This window comes from Rattus norvegicus, chromosome 5 (genome assembly GCF_021556685.1).
Source record: "Rattus norvegicus strain SHRSP/BbbUtx chromosome 5, alternate assembly SHRSP_T2T, whole genome shotgun sequence".
NCBI lineage: Eukaryota > Metazoa > Chordata > Mammalia > Rodentia > Muridae > Rattus > Rattus norvegicus.
The window spans coordinates 151,952,104-151,976,216 of record NC_141538.1 but is presented as its reverse complement, the minus strand read 5'-3'; the positions used below and the strand labels follow the sequence as shown (position 1 = coordinate 151,976,216).

At 45.2% G+C, this 24,113-nt stretch overlaps 1 protein-coding gene across 7 annotated transcripts in view; it reads left to right on the top strand.

Annotated features, from left to right (window-relative positions):
• Positions 1 to 24,113, top strand: part of Arid1a (AT-rich interaction domain 1A) — a 73,194-nt gene that overhangs the window by 18,071 nt on the left and 31,010 nt on the right. For all 7 annotated transcript variants that reach the window (NM_001401279.1, NM_001401278.1, XM_087547853.1 and 4 more), the window contains 3 exon segments: positions 12,304 to 12,516; positions 13,419 to 13,874; positions 15,134 to 15,250. In NM_001401279.1, the coding sequence (NP_001388208.1) occupies positions 12,304 to 12,516; positions 13,419 to 13,874; positions 15,134 to 15,250 (786 nt within the window).

The following is a 24,113-nucleotide window of genomic DNA, read 5'->3' as shown; positions in this document are numbered from 1 at the left end:
AAAGATTCTGTTACAACACCCCCAGACCCTCCCCCCCCCAAAAAAAAAGAAAAGAAGGAAGAAAGGAAGAAAAGCTTTTCATCCATTTAATTGCAGATACTTGGAGTGTATGGCCCCTGTTGACGCTCATGGCTGTGTTGTCAGAATCCTTCCTTGGAAGGAGCTATTGAGCAACTTCTCTGGGAAAACAGACTGAAAATAGGTGCTTTGGGCTGGGCATCTAATTTGTGTGTTGATGTTTTAAAAGTTCTATCAAAACTACCTTTTTTGCTTTTGATGCTGTAAGGGGAAGAGGTTGTGGCTACTGTGCATACTGGCACTCTTAAGTATTTCAGCTTTGTACTTAACATTTGAGCTGTCAAATATCTTTGTTAAGCATGAAAATTTAAAATTTTTACTTGCGGGGGACAGGGTGTTCATGGCATGCTATTGGCGTGGAGATCAGGGGACAACAGAAGTTGGCTCCTTCTTACCATTCAACTCCTGAGCATGGGACTCCGGTCACCAGTCACCAGGTTTGGCCACCAGTGCCTTCTCCTATAGCCTTTTGTCTGCCCAGAGTTTTTGTTTGAGATAGTGTTAGGCTGTGTTGCCCAGGCTGGCCTTGCTGTTCCCGTCTCCTGCCTCAGTCTTCTTGGAAGCTGGAATCAGAAGGGATGGAGCATCCTACACAGCTAAACACGGGGTTTAATCCTTGTTGTACAGAGGGAGGTTCTACTAGCCCTTGCTGAAGTGGGGCTAAACCCTAGCCTTTTGTTTTTGTTTTCTTAATTACAACCTTAATTTGATCACCAGTTAGCCTCTAGTTGTTCATGGGAAACTTGTTTTTGAGTGTTCGGGGTAAGTGTTAATTGCTCTGGTTTCTAAGCTTTGTTTGCTGCTGGAAATTTGGGACTCAAGCAGGAAGAAGATGGCTAAGGGTGCTAGGTGATAGACCCAGGATTAATCACACATGCCCATAGCTTTCTCCTGGGACCTGCGTGCTGTCTAGGCTCACACACTAAGCAGTTGTTAGCGTCTACCATCCTGTGTGGTAATGCTATGGTGGGAGAAAAAATTAAGAGACTGTACAAAGGTTCAGGGTCTGCTTTTCTAATGGTTCACAGGAAAGGCCAGACTGAAGCCTGTCTGTTCAGGAGTCGCGTGCGTTTGTGTGTGTTGAGAATGGGGTCTTATGTGAGCCACTGTGGCCTCAGCTCTGTAACTGAGTACGACTGGAACTTCAGGTCCTCCCCCTCCTGCTTTCACCTGAGTCCTGGGATTTCAGGCATGGTCATCTGTCTCCCTCAGTCTCCCCATCCCCTGTCACTCTGTGCCTTGCTAGAAAGTGAGCCCAGTGTTTTTTGTTCAGGCTTGGAGAGTTGTGTGATGTAAAAGATTGGTCCCTGTGTAGAAGAAATGGACGTTTCGGGAATCAGTGAATAGTCTTCAAGATGGAGCATGTCTAGTTGAATTGAGCACACTTTTCACCGGTTCACTTACTCCCTCAGACCCCTCAGATGCTATTGGCTGGACGATAGTCTTCCTTCTTACCCGCCTGCATACTGTTGCAATGGTGCCGTCTTCCTTCTCATCTATGCTTCTGCTTTCTGAGGCTTTAGGTACTAACACTCAACTCCTATCTGAAAATACTCTATGGAAACTCCACATCTTTGGAAATCGACATTTGTTGTTGCAAATATTTTATTACTGTTAACCTCTTGCAATGTATAATCTATAAATTAAATTTCGTAGCCATGTATGCATTGAAGTGAGTGTGTGAGCATGTGTAGCAAGTGTAGTGTGTGCAGTTTCAGATAGAGAGGGACTGTCGTACGATTGATCATTTTATTTTCTATCTCAGTTATTTCAGGCTGGCTCATATAGCCAAGAATTACATGCGGTTTTTTGTTTGTTTTTGGTTTTTTCTTTGTTTTTCCAGTGCTGGGAATCAAATTGAGGTCCTCATTAGACAAACACTGAGCTACAAATCTTAGCTCACTCTTTCCTGCTTATGCAGGCCTGTGGTAGGTGCCTTCCTTTGTCACCTGCTGTCTTATTTCTTGAGATAGTATGGCCATGCTGGGTCAGCCACAGACACTGCTCCTCTGTTTGGTGTCCACGTGGGGACTGGGGTAGGGACTTAGTCTTTGTGCTAGTACAGCAAGTTCTTCACCCACTGGGCATGCTCCTTAATCATGTCTGTCTGTCTGTCTGTCTGTCTATCATCCATCTCTCCATCCAGATAGTTTCTCACCTTGTTTCTTAAAGTTGTCATCAAGCTGCAATTCTCTGTTGGCCGCCACCCCCCCCCCCCCCCCCCCCAGCTGAGGACCGAACCCAGGGCCTGGAGCTTGCTAAGCAAGCACTCTACCACTGAGCTAAATCCCCAGCTCCTCCATTGGCCTCTTGAGTAATGGAGTGACTATGGTGAATGCCAGACCACATGCCTGGCTTCTCCCTTTCTATCCTCTCTCCCTCTTCTTCCTCTCTGTATGTGCATGTATGTTCTGAGATAGGCTCTCACTGTGTAGACCTAGCTGGCCTCCAGTGCAGTGGAAAACTCCAATTGAACTGTCTGCTTCTCCCTCTATACTCAGTTACCTTTCTATTTTGATGAAGAAACTGAGGGCCAATGAGTTAGAAATACCATAGGCAAAGTTCTCAAGCCCTTTGTTCAGCAAGGCCATACAGACCGACCCTCAGAGCATGTCTTTTGTTTCTCTCTGTAGCAGAACCCTGGCTGTCTTTGTAGGCCAGACTGTCCTCAAACTCACCAAACTCTGCCTGCCTTTGCCTCCCAAGTGCTGGGGTTAAAGGTATGCACCACCTCCGCCGGCCTGTTTAGTTTTACAGTCAGTTCTGTATTTTGGGAACTATCTGAAGACCTTTTCCTTAAAGTAGGAAATCTTGCAAACAATTCTAGCTTCCCAGAGTTTATGCTTGTTAAGGGTACAAAACAGTAAGTAATTAAGTAAATAAACTCAAATTAAGACCCCTGACCCTGTTCTCTAGCCACTAATTCAGAAATCTGGATGGTAAGATTGGGACCAAACTTGACTTAAAATTGATTCCCTTTCTTGTCTGCCTTTCCCGGTGGAGCTGCTGTGAGAACTGGGATGGCAGTCCACCAGCCCACAGGAACGTGTATGGTTGTCTTATCCTGGAGAATTGTAAACTAGGGAGCTCCAGATTTATCAGATAACCTTTCAGTTTCTACTTGTTCTCTTGGGGCCTTACCCTGTTTTTATGGCACTGTGCTCCTTTTTTTTTTTTAGGTCTGTGGACTTTTTTGTTGTTGTTTTTGAGACAAGATTTCTCTCTTAGCTCTGGCTGTCCTGGAATTTACTTTGTAGATCAGACTGGCCTCGAACTATGAAAGATCAGCCTGCCTCTGCTGGGGTTAAAGACATTGACTACAGCACCCAGCAAGAGGAATATTTTTGTGAAAAGTTGCTTGCTTTCCTTGGAGATAACTGTAGTTGGAAGTGTCATCATCACAAGCAGTCTTCCTCGTAGAGCCTTCCTCTGTCAAAGGCTGCTGCTGAAAGTGCTGTGGATGGAGGGTGAACGTTCTCATTTGTGGGGAATTCACTAGTTTTTCTAGCTGCTTTACTCCAAGTACTCTTTCTGATGCAGTGAAGAAATAGCAGGCACCTGGTTGTGGTTTTTCTGGCATGGCTGTTTTGGGTGGGCAGCCGTGAGTGGCTATTACAATTGGCTCTATTCTGCAAGTTTTATTAGCTGGTTTAGTGACTTCTTCTTTGGTCTTTTCTCAGCGCTAATAAGTTTTCCATGCTCCTCTGGTCTGAATAGGATCCATAGTCAATTTTTTCTTATCTCGAGTTGGAGTCTAGCTTTGGGAGGGTGGTGGTGTCTGTCTGGCTCTGTAACCCAGCCCATCTTTTGAATACTGTGTGTCCTGAGTGCTGGGATTGTAGCTATGCACGTGCCAGCTGTGCCCAGCTTGCTCAGTATCATTATGAGGTGGTGTGCGTTTGGAAGGACCGGAAGGCTCTCAGGTCTGGTTGTGATACATTGGAAGAACGCTCTTATTCAGCTTTTAAACACAGGGAAGTTTGAAAGAGTTTAATTAACAAAACAGCCTTTTGGGGTGGTGGTTGCAAATTAGCAACCACACAGGCAGATGACTAGTTTGTCCAGAATTTGAATGAAGTGTTTTTATCTTCTATAAACAAGTAAATTGGCATGTGGTCTCCAGGTTATAAATAATGAGACTCTCCCAGGGTAGGTGGGTTTGACTCTGGATAAAATGTTAGTGTATTTCCATTTCTCCATGGATGAGATGGCTCTGGTAAGGCTAAATAGGAGGGTAAGGGGTAGGTTATGGTCCTGGCGTGTACTCATGTTTCCCCTGCTTAAAAGTACAGCACATGGCTGCTGTGCTGTAACTGCCTCTTAGTCTCAGCACTCCTGGTGATCATTTGAGCCAAAGAGTTAGAGATCAGCCTGGACACGATAGCAAAGCACTATCGAAAGCACCAGATAGCACTCCATCCCATAGCCCCAGTATCCTCATTGTGGTCTCAGTCCAGGACAGGACTGAGCCCAGCTGAGTTCATTGTATACTCCACCCTTCTTGGATTGGTAAGAATCTGACCAGTCCTCAGCACCAGGATGTGTGGATGGAAGTGGAGGTAGGCAGAGATGGCCTGTAGCTATAGAGGAAGGGACAATGGAATGATTTATGCTGCTCGATTTATGTACCAGGGAACAAGGCTGTTCTTGCAGAAATCTCTAGTTCTAAGATCTAAGTGAGTTCGGTGGAACTTGGAAGGGAAAGTAAAGCCTGTTGGTTGGGAGAGGCCTTAACTTTTGTACTTAGCTCTGCCTTAGCAGAGGAGGGTCCCCTCCGGGGAACTGATCAACAGCTGCTGCCAGCCCCTAGAATCACAGGAAGTGGAAGCCTGGTGCCTTTGTATAGAAGCTCTGCAGCCAGACAATAGTTTGTGCTGGCGGGGCCATGTGGCGAGTCACGTGACCCGAGGCTGTATTCTGCTGGGGTCCTTACCCATCTGTTCTCTCGGCTCTTTCTGGGTTATCAGGCGCCAGTCCAAGTCTTCCCAGGCAGCCAGCTTCATGGCCAGAGATTACGAGCACTAACCTTCCTGGCAGGGGCGGTGTGGCTTCGAGTTTATGCAGATTAGCCATGTGTTTCTCACTTCAAGGCGGTCCACAGGAAAAGCCTTTTCCTGTGTTTGGCTCTCAGTGGGCGGCTCCCAGCTTACTGTACTGGGACTCAAGCAGCAGGCATGCACGAGAGGGATCACAGTACACTGCCCCCCCTCCACCTCCAATGCTACGTCACCACAACACAACCACTCGCGCTCTCATACTGTTGGTGTCATTCATTCGGTGCCAAGATTGCTTTAAAAAATTCCCTTGGCCCCAGTTCAAACAGGAGTACAGCTGGGATGTGTTAGATTTTAGGCAGTCTGCCCTCAATTTGAGATGAGTTATAAATAGCAGTGCCGACTTCCTTAACTACCGCTCTCTGAGGTAAAATGCAGGTTAATTACTGTGGGAATCAATTAGGGGCTTCTTTCGGTTAAAGAGCCAGGGATGCATTTTTATTGTTATTATTAAAACTCATAAACAAATCTGGCCAGGAATAAATTGAAAGCACAAGAAGTACAAAAATAATATTTGGAGGTCCAGAATCCAAGGGTATGGCTCTAGGTTTATCCTGGCACCGACTAGTTGGCATCTAGAGCGAAAGCACAAGTGTGTGCTGGTCAGGACTTCTCCTTTCCAACGATGGAGACTCTTGGCAGTCCCAGGCCCAACCTTTCATGTTAATCCTTCGAGTCTTTGGCACTGCTAGGCATTAAAGTTGGCCCTTACCTCCACTTCTGGTCACTTCCTCTCCATATCTTTGGCTTCGGACTGTCCAATCTCAGATTTTTTTTTTTTTTTAAAATCAGAGTTTGTTTTTCCTGGTGCCACTACCTGGTGGGGTAGGGAGTGCTAGCTATCTCCTGGTGCTTGGAAGTGTTAGTGCTTGTCTGGTCTTGTCTCCTCTCTGAGTGACTTATGGTCAGATAGAGGATTTGCAACTATGTTTAATATTTTGAGTATCCTGAAACTGGTTACTTTTGATCATCTGACACTTAACCCTGATGAACCTTAAACCTCAGTTTGTTACAGTCAGCAATTCAAAGGACCACTGTGGCTTTTCCTTTTCCATAAGAACTTCTGAGGGATTCCAGTAGCTGCCACCTGGTCCAGAGGTGCCTGTAACGCCATTTGCTGGGAGCAGGGAACTCTGCAAGTGGTTAGTGTGGGAGCTGTTTGTACTGAATATGCTCAGGATAGGCCTGCTAAGCACCCATGCCTTTGATGCCCGAAACCGCATTCATTTCATTTGTCAGGCACTTTATAGCTTGGCCAGTGATCTGCAAGGGACTAAGTGGTGGACGGATACGCATTTTCTTATGTCTCTTCCTCCCCTTATTTTTATTTTTTTATGAATGCAGGAGAGTATATAGCAGGGGGCCTGACTTCCCTGATCAAGGGCCAGCATTTTCCTCTCAATTATGTGTCTCTGAGGCAAAGCCTTTGCTTTTGAAGCGTAATCACAGTAATCTACTCCTGTGGTTTCCCGCTGAAAGGATTTCCTCTCTCTTTCCCAGAGTGGAATCTCTGGCTCTTTTGCAGCTACGATTTGGTTTCTCCTTCTTTGTGGCTACTGACTACAGACACTGGCCTTTCTATTTTACATGAAGTAGGAAATTTTCTGTTTCAATAACACTGATGAAGACTTGATGTTCTTTACTTTAAGAGATTTGGGGGTGGGGGATTTGCCTTTTCCCCCTGTAACTGTACACCACATATCTTTCACAATATTTTTAAATCTCAGAAGTGAGTTAGGTTCTCTTCATATACTGGGCCTTTGGCATGAGACCAGAATGGTCTGGTTGTTTGAGCTGAAGATGTTTTTGTTTGGTGAAAGAGCTGCAATGGTCTGTTGATAGTGAGTTTGACCAAAAAATGTCGGTTTCATTTTGAGAAGCTATTGTTTGACTGCCCCTTTAAGGATCCTGTTGTGAGGCCAGAGTAGAGTAAGACTAAACCTTCCGAGTGCAGGGGAGGTGTGTGCTACCATGCCACTGTGAGCTTTGGAGTTTTGGCCATGTGTTTGGGGCTGGGTATGCGTTATTAGAACCCTTGCTGATACAGGTTGGGTTATCTCAATGTCATTGTTTCTTCAGGACTGTTTTAATGCCCCCTCTTCTAATTCAGTCCAGTCAGTTTCTGTCCCTCTGCTCCCAGAGTCATACTTGATACTGGGGCTGAGGGTATCTGCTGCCTCTGGCTGGGTAACTGGAAGGAGGGTTCCTCCTTGGAGTGCACCTTCCTTACCTGTTCCTTCCTGCAGCAGCCCTCATAGTTGGAGCTATCCAGCCTTGTGTTTGGGGTATTTGAGGAATGGGCAACATCGTGAGATTCCGTACTATTTTAAAACAAAGCAAAACTACCTTGGACTCAGAAACACAGGTAGTTTATTGGAGTAGTTGGTAGTTAAGTCTTGTAGTGCTCTGTAAATTTACAGTAGGCCATGTAGAAATGGGAGAGGTTTGAAGTGTGCTAAAAGTCACATCATGCTGCATGTTGACAAGTTGAGTTATGCTACTAGAAGGCAGTTTAGGTCTGGGAGTGATTGGGAAAGCACAAACGAGGCTTTAAGTGTAGTTGCCAACACTGGAGTGAGAGGAAGCCATTGTGGGCAAGAGAGCAGAAACAGGAACCAGCATGCATAGCTTGGGTAACATGATATTGGAAAGACATTTCTATACACGCACCGGAGGAAGCTTATTTTTTGTCTCATTCTGTAGCCCAGGCTGACCTAGAGATGATGATGATGATGATGATGATGATGATGATGATGATGATGATGATGATGATGATGACGACGACGACGACGATGACGATGATGATGATTATTATTTTAATATATATAAGGAGAGATTATTTTGTATTCTTGGTTTGTGTGAAACTCATGGTGATCCTCCTGCTTCAGCTTCCCAAGTGGGAGGCTGTGCATTGTATACATTTTAGGTAATGAACTGAAGTGTTCTGGGCCAGATAGCGAGTCAGGATTTAAATTCCAAGTCTGTCAGATTACTACACTCTTTATTCTGTCTATATGTTAATACTGTGTAGAATTTAATAGGTTTGGAGCCATATGTAGCAGGAAGTGATAAATTATATGGAAACATTGCTCCCAAATTACATTATAGTATGATACCCACCAGCCATATGTGATTGTGTGGATTTAAATTAATTAAATTAAGTGGACTGGGAATATAGAGTAGTTGGTAGAGTACTTGTCTAACATACATTTTGCTCTGGATTTGATCCCACACACCATGTAACCGAGATATGGGGGCATGTAACCTTTATTCCCAGCCCATAGGGTCACTGGATGGAGGCAGGAACATCAGTTCACAGTCCTATTTTGCTGTGTAGCTTGTTTGAGACGGCCATCGAGGCTACTTGAGACCCTGACTTAAAGTAAACACTCAATAAGTAATAAATTAACAAATGTGAGTGAAATGCCAATCTTAGGAGCACGGCCTGTAATCTTACTCAGAGCTTAGGCAGGAGTGTCACCATTTCATGGTTAGAGGTGAAGTAATGGTAAGAGCACTTGTTTTTACAGAGTTTGATTCCCAGCACCCACGTGGCAGCTCACAACTGTCCATAATTCCAGTTAAAGGGGATCCAGCACCTTCTGAGCTCCTTAGGTCTCAGGCCTGCGCATCGTACACAGGCAAATATATTTGAGTAAAACACTCTCAGACACATAAACATACACATCTGTTTTAAAGTTCAAAGTTAAGGTCTTACTAAGTTGCCAAGGCTATCTCAGTAAAAAGTAAAGTGAGGTTTCAGAGTACTGATGTAGCATATGTGAAGCCTTGTGTTCAATCCCCAGGACTGCAAAAATAACCAAGTATTCAAATAACAATAGCTTGGTGCACACACCCTTAATCCCAGCACTCAGGAGACAGAGGCAGGCGCATTTTAGGAGCTCCATGGCCGCTTGGTCTACAGAGTTCCAGGACAGCCAGCCTACAAAAAGAAACCCAGTCTGGATAAAAAAGACAAGAACAATAATAAAAATAAAAGGACTAAATATAGTGGCCCACACCTTTAATCCTAACACTTTGGAAGCTAAGGTTGTCAAATTGAGGTTAGACCGGCCTACATGTAGCAAAATCTAAGGGGAAAGAAAGGCAAGTAATTCAGTTCTCTGGTTACATTTCATAGTTTAAGTGTGTAATAGTAACACATTACATCAGTACAACTTCCTGAATAATCCTTTACTGGATCACACTGGTTCCCAGCTAATCATATACATCACACTTATTCATAGATCTGGAAGTGGGAGGGGCTCAAGCCCTTCCACACCAATAAAATTGGAACCTGGAGGCCTGGGCATTTGTGAAGCTTCATGGAAATTCCGGGTGGACAGCCTTCGCTAAGTAGCCACTGTGTAGAAACTCCACGGCGACGCCATGGTCATGACTAAAGCTGGGTTGGAGCACAGATAGACTGACAGATAGCCAGTGCATGCTGGTCCCTGTTATCTTCACTTGGGGGCCTCAGACAGCCCCTGTAGCCTGGGGTGAAGTGAGATGTGATGTGTGGAATTCAAAGACACCCTCACCGGTTCTCCCCTGGTCCTCCCCTGGTCGGTCCTGGCTCCGTTGCCAGCAGTATTGTTGGAAATTGTGATATTTCTCACTAGCCTAATTTTTGTTAAACTATTCCCAAAATAATGCATGTTGGTGCTAAAATTCTGATTATTCTGATTATTGATTGGGTCTTCAGATTGGGAATAGTTTAGAAGAACCCTGAGGGGCAGTTATTTGGGACACAGTTCTGGGGATTTCTACAGTTTGTGAAGAAAGTGGTCTTACCATAGTTACTTTTTAGTTGAAATTTACCCATAGGCCGAGAGAACTGCTTCTGCTTCATTTTGTTTCTCTCAGGGTAAACAAAACACAAAGAATACATAGTTGTGGCTGGTCTAAGACTTGCTAAATGTAGATGAGGTTGTCGCAGCCTCTTGAGTAGCTGGGGTTTCAGGTGCACGGCTGTACTCTGTCCCCGCTTGTGTTTGTACTCTGTGGTGGATATTCCTGCGTAGTAGCTTTACTTCCTCCAGTATAATAAAATGCTTAAAGAGGGGAGAGGGATGGCAGGAAGAAGTGAGAAGTGGTTGTGTATGTCTCCAGACACCCACTTTTAGCTTCTGTCCCTCCAAAAAGTGAGACCTGGACCTTGGGCCTGCTACTTGCTAGGATAGGTAGTGTCCGACACTCACCTGGGCTGTGCCCAAGGCCTGCTGCAGTGGTTTTCCGTTTCTCTGTAATAGCCCTGGTTGTCCTGGAACTCTTTAGACTCAGCTGCGGACCCAGACCTGGGGTGCAGTGATTGATCATCAGGAAACTTGTTATGAATATGCATGGCCCGGGCCTAGTCAGAACTTACTGAATCACAGATGGAGGCCAAACTCCCCAGGAGATGTTGCCGTATGCTGCCGATTACTGAACTCCTCTGATTGATGGCTAATGATATTGATCCCTTTAATACTTCTCTATCCCCTACTCGGATCGAAGGTCCTGCTTGAAGTTGTTTTGTATTAGGCCCTGTGCCTATTCTCTACCTTCGTGTGTTTCAGAGCTATTTAGAAAACTTCTTCCTTTTCACATTCTTACTCTATACAGATAGGTGTCTCTGGTAGAGGAAGTGTACTGGGACTGTCGTATAGCTTCATCAGGTCGAAACTGTCAGAAAGTGCATGAACTGATTGAATGTGTCATAGACCGAGGGCTGGAAAGTCATGTGGATTTCTAAGCATTTCTTTGGAGACTCCTGAAACTCCTCAGAGCTGGTCGTTACCTCCGATGCACAGCAGTCCTTGGTCTCTCAGTGCCAGGATTGTGTCTGGCCACCAGGCCCCTGGAAAGCTGCCTTTGTAGACTGATGCCCGTGCTTCCACATCTTGAGCTTACATGGTTGGTGTTATACTTGGTTCTTTTTGGCTTTTTTGAGCCAGGTCCCATTTAACCCAGACTGGTCTCAGACTCACTTTATAGTTTAAGATGACCTTGATCTCCCTCAGCATCCTGCCTCCAGGTCCTGAGTGCTTCTTACAGACCTGTGTGTCCCACCCAGCCTTCATCTTGTTACTTGTTTATTTAAAGATTTCCTTTTATTTGTGTTTCTCTGGTGCACACACATGCGTTTGCTGAGACCAGAAGAGGAGATCATTGGATCCCCTGGAGCTAGAATGAGCAGTCCAGTGTTGGGAACCAAACTCCTGAAGAGCAGGAAATGCCCTTACCTACCTGTTGAGCATTTCTCCAGCCCTGTATCTTGTTCTTTGAAGAGACAAAGTTCTGTCCTTGTATTATTTTCAGCTTCACTTTTGTTTATTTGTTTTTGAGACAGGGCTTCTCTGTCTAGTCCTAGCAGGCCTTATTAGACTTCTCTGCCTGCTTGTGCCTTCTGAGCGTTGGGATTAAAGGCATGTGCTGCCACCACTGCCTGGCTAAAATTTTCAGTTTTTTTTCTTTTCTTTTTTTTTTTTTTTTTTGGTTCTTTTTTTCGGAGCTGGGGCCTTGCGCTTCCTAGGCAAGCGCTCTACCACTGAGCTAAATCCCCAACCGCTAAAATTTTCAGTTTTAAACGAAAAGGATTTTTTACTCAAAATAGACTAGGCTCCAAATTCATTACTGTTCTTTCAGCAACTATTGCAAAGCCTGTTGCTCACTTGAAGAAAGTGTAAATGGAACTACTCTGTACAATGGCACAGTAGGCACGCGTAGGAAAGTTTCCATTGGTGGACTGTGGAGTCAGCCCCCCACGCCTCTTTCAGCTTTCAAGGGTGCGTGTGTATCTCAGTTTTTGATGCATTGGAACAATCAGTTTTGATGGTGAACAAGGTTATAGTAATTAATGTATGTGGGTAATACTGTCCTTTCTAACTGTCCTGACTTCTGTGCTGGGCTATGCGCATGTTAGTGACTCTGTACCTGGCCTTTCCCTGAACACTAACAGTACCTTCCTTAGAAAGTAACTTTTAGCTTCCAAATGCTTTCGTGTATCACTGCCATTTTAGTTATGAAAGTCTTTTCAGTGACTACTGTAGGGTTACAGGAACTGTCCCATTACTTTTTATAATAACTGGTTTCTCTTGTAGCATGTGGACTTAGAATTGACATCTGTATATTCCTGTTGGCAAGAGACAGTTGAAGCCTGAGGGTGATGAAAATGTTTTTTATTTTATAGTCATCGAGTCCAATGGATCAGATGGGAAAGATGAGACCTCAGCCGTATGGTGGGACTAACCCATACTCACAACAACAGGGACCTCCTTCAGGACCGCAACAAGGACATGGGTACCCAGGGCAGCCATATGGGTCCCAGACTCCACAGCGGTACCCGATGACCATGCAGGGCCGGGCTCAGAGTGCCATGGGTAGCCTCTCTTATGCACAGCAGGTATTTGATTGATTCCCTTGACACTTTTTTGCTGTCCACAATTTATGTTTGAGGTATAGGATGAGAATGGTTTCCAGGCATCTTGCTATGCACATGGACTTGCTGGCTTAACTGCTAATAAGGACAAGGTTCTCCAAACCATTCTGCGTATGTTCCATGTCTATCTTAGTTCTCAGCATAGCTTGCATTTAACCCAGTATACTTCAGCGCCTGTCGTCCTTGACCTTGCCGGTCTCCCCTTGGGAGATGAAATGGTACAAAGGCCACAGCTGAGCACCTGCTTCTGCTCCTGCGGTACCATCTGTGCCGCTTGCCTTGTGGTGAGGAGGCCCTTCTCCTTTCTCACACTGTAGCTGTCCTCAGACACAGCAGAAGAGGGCATCAGCTCCCATTGCAGATGGTTGTGAGCCCTCATGTGGTTGCTGGGATTTGAACTCAGGACCTCTGGAAGAGCAGCCGGTGCTCTTAACCACTGAGCCATCTCTCCAGCCCGCTCCTGAATAATTTTAAAATGAAGACTAAATGAACGAGCAGCAGGGTAGCTTAGTGATTTGTATATTATCCAGACTACTAAACACTGGGTCTTCAATTGTATGAACCAAGTGCCTAGTGTCTCTTTATGGTAGTTAGGAAAAAATTCTTAACAAAACCAATCTAGGCCAGGATGAAAAGAGCAGGCTCACTGGGGAATCACTGTTGTTGAGCGCATATGAGTTGTGTGAGTATTAACTAGCATCAGTTCATGAGTGAATCCAGCCTTACGTTTGAAGAGTCTGGCCATTCTTTATGGCTTAGCTCCTAGAGGGTGGTCGAAGGATGGACCCTGAGATGTGGCTTGACTGCTCTCCACACCCAACTTCATGGAGGTGACTCACTCTAAAAGGTTGTTTTCTTTCCTACAGATTCCACCTTACGGACAGCAAGGCCCCAGTGCCTATGGTCAGCAGGGCCAGACTCCGTACTATAACCAGCAAAGTCCTCATCCCCAGCAGCAGCAGCAGCCACCTTACTCCCAGCAGCCACCGTCTCAGACCCCTCATGCCCAGCCTTCATATCAGCAGCAGCCGCAGACTCAGCAACCACAACTTCAGTCCTCTCAGCCTCCATATTCCCAGCAGCCTTCCCAGCCTCCACATCAGCAGTCCCAAACTCCATATCCCTCCCAGCAGTCCACCACACAACAGCACCCCCAGAGCCAGCCCCCCTACTCACAGCCACAGGCACAGGCTCCCTACCAGCAGCAGCAACCTCAGCAGCCCGCATCCTCGACGCTCTCCCAGCAGGCCGCGTACCCTCAGCCCCAGCCTCAGCAGTCCCAGCAAACTGCCTATTCCCAGCAGCGCTTCCCTCCACCACAGGTAAGACGCTCCAACTCTTGCTCTGCATGGACTCAGCCCGAAGCCTTACAGCTTGGTGTTTTGAGAGCTTTACCATATGCAAAATCAATTAAACTCTAGGTAAATGTGCTAGCAGGTTTTGGTTATTTTTAAAATTAATTGGGGAGGGGGCTGGAGAGATGGCTCAGTGGTTAAGAGCACTGGCTGCTCTTCCAGAGGTCCTGAGTTCGAATCCCAGCAACCACATGGTGGCTCACAACCATCTGTAATGGGATCTGATGCCCTCTTCTGGTGTGTCTGAGGACAGCTACAGTGTGCTTATATAAATAAAATAAATAAATCTTTAAAATTAATCGGATCCATTCATTGATAAGATACTAAACTTTCAGTTAGATTTCTGCCTTTAACTCTAAGAAATGGCTCCTCTGGGGTAATAGTAAATAGAAAACAATTCCATCAAATTCCACTGTTGAGATGGATTTGTTTGGAAGTTTTGTTTGTTTTTTGTTTTGAGATAATGCCTCAAATGCAGGCCACACTGAATTTACCATCCTCTTGCATTGGCCTGGCTAGTGATGGGATCACAGGCGTTCGATACCGTATCAGGCTCACTCTTTTTTTTTTTTTTTTTCCGGAGCTGGGGACCGAACCCAGGGCCTTGCGATTCCTAGGCTCTACCACTGAGCTAAATCCCCAACCCCAGGCTCACTCTTAACATCCTGAAGAACCATTGCTTACGTTTTTGTCTCTGCAAATAATACAAGCAGTTGTGCTTCTCCCCCTCAAGTGCACTTGCCTGGTCTCTTATTCTCATTTGAATGGGTGTTTTGCCTGTATGTGTGCTTGTTTACTTTGTGTGTACTCGATGCCCGTAGAAGCCAGGAAACTATGCTAGAGCCTCTATAACAAACGTTCAGGGGGTTGGGGATTTATTTAGCTCAGTGGTAGAGCGCTTGTCTAGCAAGCGCAAGGCCCTGGGTTCAGTCCCCAGCTCCGAAAAAAAGAAAAGGAAAAAAAAGTTCAGATAGCTGTGAGTTGTGAGCCTTTATGTGGATCCTGGGAACTGAACCTGGATCTACAAGGAAAACAGGCTTCTTTGTCTCTGCAGTTGCAGCCCGGTTAGTTGGTCGGTCTCTTTTCTTGTTTTGGGGCAGGGTTTCTGTGTAACCTTGGCTGCTGTTGAATAGAGACCAGCCTGCCTCTGTCTCCCATGTGCTGAGTTTAAAGGTATGCACTGCCATTCGGAGCAGCCCTCACAGCTCTTTTGTGTTTCCTTACAGGAGCTTTCTCAAGATTCATTTGGGTCTCAGGCATCCTCAGCCCCCTCGATGACCTCCAGCAAGGGAGGGCAAGAAGATATGAACCTGAGTCTTCAGTCAAGACCCTCCAGCTTGCCTGTGAGTATTTCCAAGACCTGTAAGGGGGGTGGAATAGAGAGGAACTAATCCTAAACCAGGTTTCACGTGTCTCGGTGGCATTGATCTGAGATGTTCAAAATTCTGAGTGGGAATTCATAGACTTGACTTTGTAGAACATGTTTTGTCTGTTTATCCAGGGATAGGTTTGTGATTTGTGTGTAGGGTTATTTGTTTTTGAGACAGTCTCCAGTTTCCTGGTTTAATTTTCACTCTACATGTGCCTAAAGCTGCCCTCAATTCCTGACCCTCTGCTCCTTCCAGAGCACTTAGGAACTTAGGCCCGTATGTGGACTGCCAAACCCAGTGTTTGCTCTGTTCTTTTGTTTGTCAGGGGCTTACTGTGTAACCCTGCCTGGCCTCACACCCCCCTCCCTCTGCCTTCACTCACTGCATTTGTTTTGTTTTCTAAAAGTTTTGGGCCTCTTATTCATAAAGTAATTATAATATAAGGGTCAGAGCAAATGTAGATGTTCAAAGGGCTGTTGTCTATCACAGTGCAAAAATAATTGCAAAAAATTAACCTTATTTTCAGTTTTACTTTCATGGGTTTTAGGCTCAATACATTCCTGTGTACCACATGCATGCTCGGTGCCCTCGGAGACCAGAACAAAATGTTGTTAGATCCCGTGGGACTAGAGTTTCAAATGGTTGTTAGTCGCTTTGGGTGTCGGCAGTCAAGCCCAGGTCTTCTGCAAGAGCATCCAGAGCTCTTTACTGCTGAACCAGCTCTCTTAGCATTAGTTCAAGAGCTAGGACCTGAGTGTATTGAAGCTTGCATTGTGAGTTGAGTCTCACTGAGTGTGAGTTGAGCAGAAGTGTTTTTTCTGGTGATGGTTTTGTTTGAATGTGTGCTTTTATCTACTAGAGTGTTTGATACCTAAATACTTGGTTAGGGAATCAAATGCCTGCTTGTGGGATCTACTGACCAGACTCTGAGAAAGGCATTGTTCTCTCTAGAGGCGGCCTGTCAGGATGGTTCCCTTACTACTTACTGAGCTTGATGAACTGATTTTCTCTAACCTTACATGTGTGCTGTAACACCGGTATAACAACAACACTCGAGAATGTATGTTTGAAAAATATGTGTCTGCATCCTAATTCTACTACCTTTTTATATATTGTAGCAAAGTCACATCACTTTTCTGGGCCTTCATTTTCATATCTGAGATGACCCTACGCTGCTTTAGATGGTGGTGATTAATATTGCTGGTTAAGAGAGAAGAACATTTGATGTATGGTGACATACTGTCCTGTAGTCATCTTGGGTACAGGAACTGCTTGATACCTATTGTGGGAATGTTTGCTCATGGCCCTACAACAGTTATGCAGAGTCTAATCCTCTGAAAGTAAATTTCATGGCCAGAAATTAAATAGGTTTCTTTCAGATCTCATAATCATAAGTTGGTAGGTAGAAAATTTGCCATTGTAAATTCTGTTTCTGTTAGAAGTTGGGAGTTCAATCACATATGCCTAGGTAAGTCTTTTAAAATCTTGAGGAGTTTTATGGTGGCTTATATAAGCCTATAATCCTAGCACTGGCGAACCTTAGGGAAGAGACTCGCTGAGTTGAAGGCCATCCTTGGTTCCAGTAAGTCTGTCTCAGATGGTTGAGTCTACTTGGGTTGTGCAGTTTGCTTTGTGGAGCATGGCATATGGTCTTATTTTTTGTTGTCAGTTATTTTTTTGAAGCAGAGTTTCCGTGTGGCTGTTGTTCTCCTGCCTTATCTGTTGTGCGCAGTTAATTTCAGTGCCCTGTTATAGTATAGTGTCAGGAGCTCAGATTGATGGATTTCTGTCAGCGTTATGAATTGCTGACCTTCAAAAGGTTTCTTGATTCTGGTGACTGTAGTTATGGGGTTTCTCTTTGTTATCCAGGTTAGCCTTGATCTGATAACCTTTTGATTGAAAAATATTTTATATTTTTCTGAAAGGGTATAGGCAGGCATGTTAATCTGTTTTATACAGACTGAAGTTAACCTTCCAGGAGTCAGGAAGAGTTGTGTTTCTGAGATCCGAAGGAAGAGTACTGTTTCCAGGTTTAGGTTTCTATTATGGAACCTGGCAAAGCGGCTGAGTAGCTCTGTGGCGGAAGACTCCATATAGGTGAGCTGGTCAGACACCTGTGGCTTGTTCGCCTTTTTTTTTTTTAATTAAAAAAAAACAAAAACAAAGCAAACAGGTAAACAGGTGCTGGCGTAGGCCTCAGCTGGTTCTAAAATGGCAAAAGTGGTTATTCTTTTTTTTGTTTGTTTGTTTGTTTGTTTGTGGAAAGATTTACCTAGTGAGGGTAGGAGACAGTCACATCTGAAGAAGAAAGAAGTCAGAGTTTCTACAAGACTCTTTCTTTCCTTAGCCGCTTATAAAAAGGAGGTGTAAGTCTGCTAGTTATCTTAGTCCAGTGTCTGTTCCTATGAGAAACACCACAACCAGAAGCAATTTGGAGGGGAAAGGATTCAGTTCAGAGTATCGTTTATAGCCCATCCTGATGAGAAGTTCAGAGAAGGAGCTCAGCATGGGAGGCATGGAGGACACATGGGGTGGCAGCACCCACAGTGGACTGCACCCCTCACACGGGTCAAGTCTGCGAGCTCCCCAGCAGCTGTTTAACAAAGACATTTCCTCACCTGAGGCGCCTCTCCCCAGATGGCGCTTATGTCAGGTTGACAAAACACTAACCGAGCCACTGTGGCACCCCTTCCCTAAAAGGGGACAGAGCTGGGCTGACTGACCGGATAGTTCCTCTCCATTTGCGATCTTTGTTCATTCATTTGAGGAATTTTTTCTCAGATAATAATATCAAAATCATCTAGAAGCAATTACCTGGCATTTAATGAATTTAATGAGTTGATTTTTTTCTGTGTGTGTGTGTGTGTGTGTGTGTGTGTGTGTGTGTGTGTGTGTGTTTTGCCTACATGTATGTCTTTCATCACGTGCACACAGTGCCTGGAGATATTTTAAAAAAGGTCATTATGTCCCCTGGGACTGAAGTTACAGGCAATTGTGAGCATTCATGTAGGTGCTGGGAATTGAACTTGGGTCCTCTGGAAGAGCAGTCAGTGTTCTTAGCTAGTTGCCGAGCCAGCTCTGCAACTGGTGAGTTAACTTTTCACTGATTTTAATATAAAATCTAAAACCTAGTATGCCATTACCCAGGCAACAGAAACAGTGATTCTTGTCCCCTTAACAACACTTTCTAATTGTAAGTGTAAAGTAAGGCATGTTTGTCAAGCTCCTTGTGTGAGCATGGACAGCACTTAGACCCTCATGTTTTCACCCTTGTACATAGCACACCCATTTCTCAACCGCTTCTCTACTCTTTCTCTTCTACTCTGGTCCATACCTTTAAAGGTCATTTCCTCAAGTGCAAAGGTATCATAAGTAACTGCTATGATGGCTTCACAAGCAAGTGCAGTTTTTTGTTGACTGGAGAAAATCCCTGTAATATGTAGATGTAAGCAAGCATAGCAAATAATTCAGTGTCTGGAGACCAGGGTGCAAAGTCATGTATGCATAGCTTTCTGGGCTCACTTATCCATCCTAACCTAGAAAAGTATAGTCCATTTGTTCAAACAGCAGCTTCTGGGGAGTAGGCAGCTTGTCAGTGGCCCCATGCCTTGTATTCATATGATCTAAGACCAGTGGTTTTTACCTGCTACATGTTAGAGTAGCAGGTAAAAAACGGACATGTTGGGGTTGGGGATTTAGCTCAGTGGTAGAGCGCTTGCCTAGGAAGCGCAAGGCCCTGGGTTCCGTCCCCAGCTCCAGAAAAAAAAAAAAACAAGGGGTTGGGGATTTAGCTCAGCGGTAGAGCACTTGGCTAGCAAGCCCAAGTCCCTGGGTTTGGTCCCCAGCTCCGGAAAAAAACAACAACAACAACAACAAAAAAAAAAAAACCGAAAACAACAACAAAAAAAAAAAACAAAAAACAAAAAAAAGGACATGTTCTTCCTATCTTATCTTTCTGGTTTTCTCTTTTTAATTTTATTTCATGTACGTTGGAGTGAATGGGGGTGTCAGATCCCTGGAACAGGAGTTACAGACAGTTGTAAACTGCCATGTGGGGGCTGGGAATTGAACCTGTGTCCTCTGGAAGAGCAGCCAGTGCTTACAACCTCTAGATGGGGTTTCAAACAGGCCCCAAACTCAAATCCACCTGGCTCTGCTTCTCAAGTGCTGGGATTAAAGGCATAGGCTGCTACTGCCTGGCCCAAGGTTATTTTTATAATTTTCTTTGTATTTAGAAAGATCTCTGTAGCCTAGACCAGCCTGGAACTCACTGTGTAGCCCAAGTTCCCAAATGCTTGGATTATATCCACAAGCCATTGTGCCTGGCTTAAGTTAATGTATTTAGCACGTGTTTACTTCAGGCTGACTTGATGCCTTGATTATCACTGTCATGGTACCTAGCATGTGTTATTGGCTCTCAACTTACTGAGAAAGTGAGCCTGGAAACTGCCCATAATAAATAATTAGTGAAAAAGGGGGCCCTGAAAATGAAGCCGGGTGGGATATGGGATGCTGGAGGGAGGGAAAAAGGGAGTAATGTTGTGATTAAATTTTAATTCCCTAAAGTAAGCAAATACCAACAACATTGCTGTGTATACTGTATGGGATGACTTGGTCCTATTACTAGGTTGTTTTCAATGCTAGATCACGGCAGACGGGACAGGCCCGGACTCCTGGTTTCCAGAGTATTTTTTTAGGAAGTGAGGCTACGATGTGGTATCCATCCTGTGAATTAGCTGCTAGTTTATGTCAAGACAGTGCTTGTAAGGGGCAGGTGAGGCCTTTAATTTCCTCCTGGGGGCAGAATTATAAGAGAGTGTCCTAAAAACTGAAGTCCGACTTGTGATTAACTTGGAGCTGTGGTGCTGTTTGATTTTTGAAGGAAGAGGATGGGTGCTTAAGACAGGGTCTCACTATGTGTATAGCCTTAGATGACCTGGAACTCACAGAGATTCACCTGCTTCTGCCTTGTGTGTTCTGGAATTAAGGTCATGTGACATCACTGGCTGGGTTGTAAAAGATTCTATTTGGGCAGTCCTGCATACCTATCAAGCACTCACAAGAGCCTGTGCCTGCAGCTCCAGGGAGTTCGGCCCTCTTCTGACCTCGCTTCTCCCTGCATATACACTCCCTGCATATACACGCTCATGATGCACGCACATTCTTTTGGGCATGCGACTCTCTCTCTGTCTCTGTGTCTGTGTCTGAGTTTCTGTTCTCTTCAGCTAAACATGGTACTTGGTATATACTTGTAGCCTCAGGTCTGGGGTGGTTGAATAGGTCTGTGCATGGAGGATATCTAAAGAGGCCTTACCTTTTCATTGATGGGGGTATTTGATTGTTTTAAGAGCTATTTAGACAAGTGTGGTGGTTTCCCAGAATAATGTATTCCCCACCCCCACCCCCCGGAGCTGAGGACGGAACCCAGGGCCTTGTGCTTGCTAGGCAAGTGTTCTACTACTGAGCTAAATCCCCAACCCGTATACTTTATTTTAAACAGGGACACTTTCATGAACTTCTGTTTAGACTTGAAACTGTGCTGGTGATGAGACATGGAAAATGGGTACAAGAATACAAGCCCCATTGAGTGAGGGAAGATAATTAACTTTGTCATTTTTAGCCTGCATTAAAAATTATCTGTCAATTAATGAAAATAAATATTACTGAGCCCTACTTGAAAGATCGATTCATTGGGTATGTATGCAAAGTTTGCAATTTTTTTTTTAGTTGGTATTGATGGTTCTAGTTTACATGAGACACTGACCTTTAAAACTAGTCTAGGTGGCCACTGTAGCAGCTTTGAGAGAGATGGGGACTTAGACTGCTGATTGCTTGTCTTGGGATTTGGAGGGTGGATGGTGAGTTGAAAATAGAGAAGGCAGCTGGGTGGTGGTGGCACACGTCTTTACTCCCAGCACTTGGGGGCAGAGGCAGGAGAATCTCTGTCGGAGGGTAGCCTGGTCTACAGAGTGAGTTCCAGTACAGGCAAGGTTACACAGAGAGATTCTGCCTCCAATAGCCAAGAAAGTGAAAGAGAGGAGTTAAAGAAAAGGGAGGAAGAAGGGCATGGAGAACAGTGAAAGTGGCTGGGGAGTCTCAGGTAATGTAAACGGCTTACCGTACAATAAGCACAGGCCTGAGTCTGAGCTCTGGTGGCCATGAAACTGAGCCAGGAATAGTGGACAGTGCTTACAAAACTAATGCTGGGAGGTGCCATCAAAAGGATGTGGACTTCCTCATCCAGCCAGTTCTAGCCAGGGAGAGACCTTATCTCTAACCAAGGTGAACAGCACCTGCTGAAGGTCAACCCAGGCTGTTCTCTGGGTTCTCTGCTCCCCTTCATGACACCCCAGCTTAGACAGACTGCCCTGAAGCTGCGACCTTGGAGCAGCTGATTCCTCGCTTAGGGTAGCCCTCACTGCATAGCCACCCAGGAGCTCTTCTGCCCAATGGGCCCCTAAATTACAATCTACCTAAGAGATTTCGAGAGGCAGACAGGTGTCATAGCAGAGTATTGCACAGCCGTGACCTGAATTCAGTCCCCAGAAATTGGCTGAAGCACAAGGGGATTTCTACAGAACTGTCCTCTGCTCTTCACAGTTGTGCTGTGGCGCAAGAGACAAGCCTTTGTCTCTTCTGTTTTCTCCATTTCCCTTCTTCCTCTTCCAGGTCTCTGTTAACCTCTCACTGGTGTCTTGCTTAGTTTTTGTTTTTTCCCCTTTCCCTTCAAGTTTATCTTTAATAGTTTACCAGAGGGGTGCGGAAAGGGACCTGGTCATGTACTGCCTGCTTCTTTAAACCTCTTGACTGACTGTCTGTTGTCTATAGGTTTAGTGTTGTGACATATAAGGTCCTTCATGTTCTGAAGGATAGAGGGTGGACATGTGGACATGTCTAGTGTGTTAGACACAAAGTCTCACTCCATAGCACAGGCTGGTCTTGAGTTCCCCATCTCCTCAGCCTCTCCATGACTGGGTCTGCAGACACACATGCCCAGGGTTGAGAAAGGGTTGTTTATTTTTAAAAAAATGTGTATGAGTGTTTGTCTACATACATGTATATATGTGCAGCACATGGGTCCCTGGTGCCTGCCATGGCCAGAGGAGGTTGTCCCTGTGGAGTTGTGGGAGCTGGCAGGTGAATGAGACCTTGCAAGAGCAGCAAGTGCTCTCTCCCTGGTGGGCGCCGGCCCCCTTGTCCTCTATGGGGTGTATTTTTCCCAGGTAAGTTAGTTCCCTGTCTCTGGAGAGAAGCCTGGAGCACTTGATGACGCTGCCCCTGCTTGCTGAGTCAGTGATTCGTGTGTGTCTGCGTAGGTGAGCCTTGGTGGCATGCGCTCTTTATGTCATCTCAACTATTTGGCAGACCAAGGCAAAGGGCTTCCAAGTTCAAGAAGCGCCCAGATAACTCAGTGAGACCCTATCTCAAAAAAGCCAGCTGGGCATGGTGGTGTACACCATTACTCCCAGTACTTGGGATGCAGAGGCAGTCAGATCTCTGAGTTCAAGGCCAGCCTGGTCTACTTAGAAAGTTCCAGGATGACTGGGACTGTTACACAGAGAAACCCTGTCTCAAAAAAAATGATGGTCGGATAGAGAGATAATGTCTTTAATCCCAGCACTCAGGAGGAGGAGATCTCTATAGTGAGTTCTACAAGTCGAGTATGCACTGGAGGTAGATGAACCTGAGGTAAGAAAAAGTCTAGCAAGGCCAGAGGTCACTAAGAGTGCACTGAAGACATTCAGGCTCCGACAGGTTCCTAGAGTGAGTTGTACTGTAGAGGATGAACATTAGACCATAAGCGTTGAGCTTGGGGTTTCCTTTAAATTGTTGCTGTTCTCTATGGCTTGGAAAGGCCAGGGTCTGAGATCACGGGAGTAAAAGTTAAACTGTTATATTTAATTCTGGTGAGAGGTACAAGGGTCTGCCCCCTCTATCAAATTGCATGGTCTTGTTCAGGAAAGAATTTCCCAAGTTTGAAAATAGATGTATCGTACTTGGTGCAAAATGTAAAGACATTGATTGATTGATAAGATCTTTCTAAGGGAGAGAGAAGAGAGGGAAATGATCTCATCACCTAAGTCTAACAGGGGAAACTTATTGTTGAGTCCAAGTTAAGTGTCATTTTCTGGTTTAGAATAATTAGCTTTAGTAAGATGTCCGGAGACATGGCTAATTACTAGTCAGAGATGAAAGACTAAAGCTCTGACAAGATTACTCAGGTAGTGCTGGAGAGCTGTCTTGCTTGATAGTTAATAGTTAAACCATGAAATGAAGTAGACCTTAGCGGCTATGATTAGAGTATAGAGAACAGAGCCAGATGGAGCCCTGAACAATGCCTGTAGTCACAGGTGGAGGCAGCCAGCAGAGATGGAGAGATCGGCATAGGACCAGGATTGGATATTTCGGGAGCCAAAGGAGAAGAGAAAACAGTCTGTATCAAGCTTATATCAAGGAAAACAGACAGGTGGTTTGTCATGAAGCATTTTTATTGGGATCTTTTCTACATAGGCAATGGAAATGAACACAGGGAGGAATGGCAGGACAGCCTTGTCTGTCCCTTCGACTCTTCCTCTATCTCAGACAGCCCTGGCGGGCTTGAAACCTACCGATCATCCTGCAGCTGCCTCCTGGGTACTACAGTACGCTGGGCACTACACATGCAATGAGGAGAACTGTTAATAGGTACTGAGCAGGAGAGCTGGCGGGGTCAGCCCAAGTCCCCTGCCCCACAGTGGAAGAGGAAAGGGTAATGGTGCTGGAATAGGGGAGAAAAAGAAAACCGGCTTAGATTATGGAGGTCATTCTTCTCTGTCTGAGAACTTGGGTTAAGAGG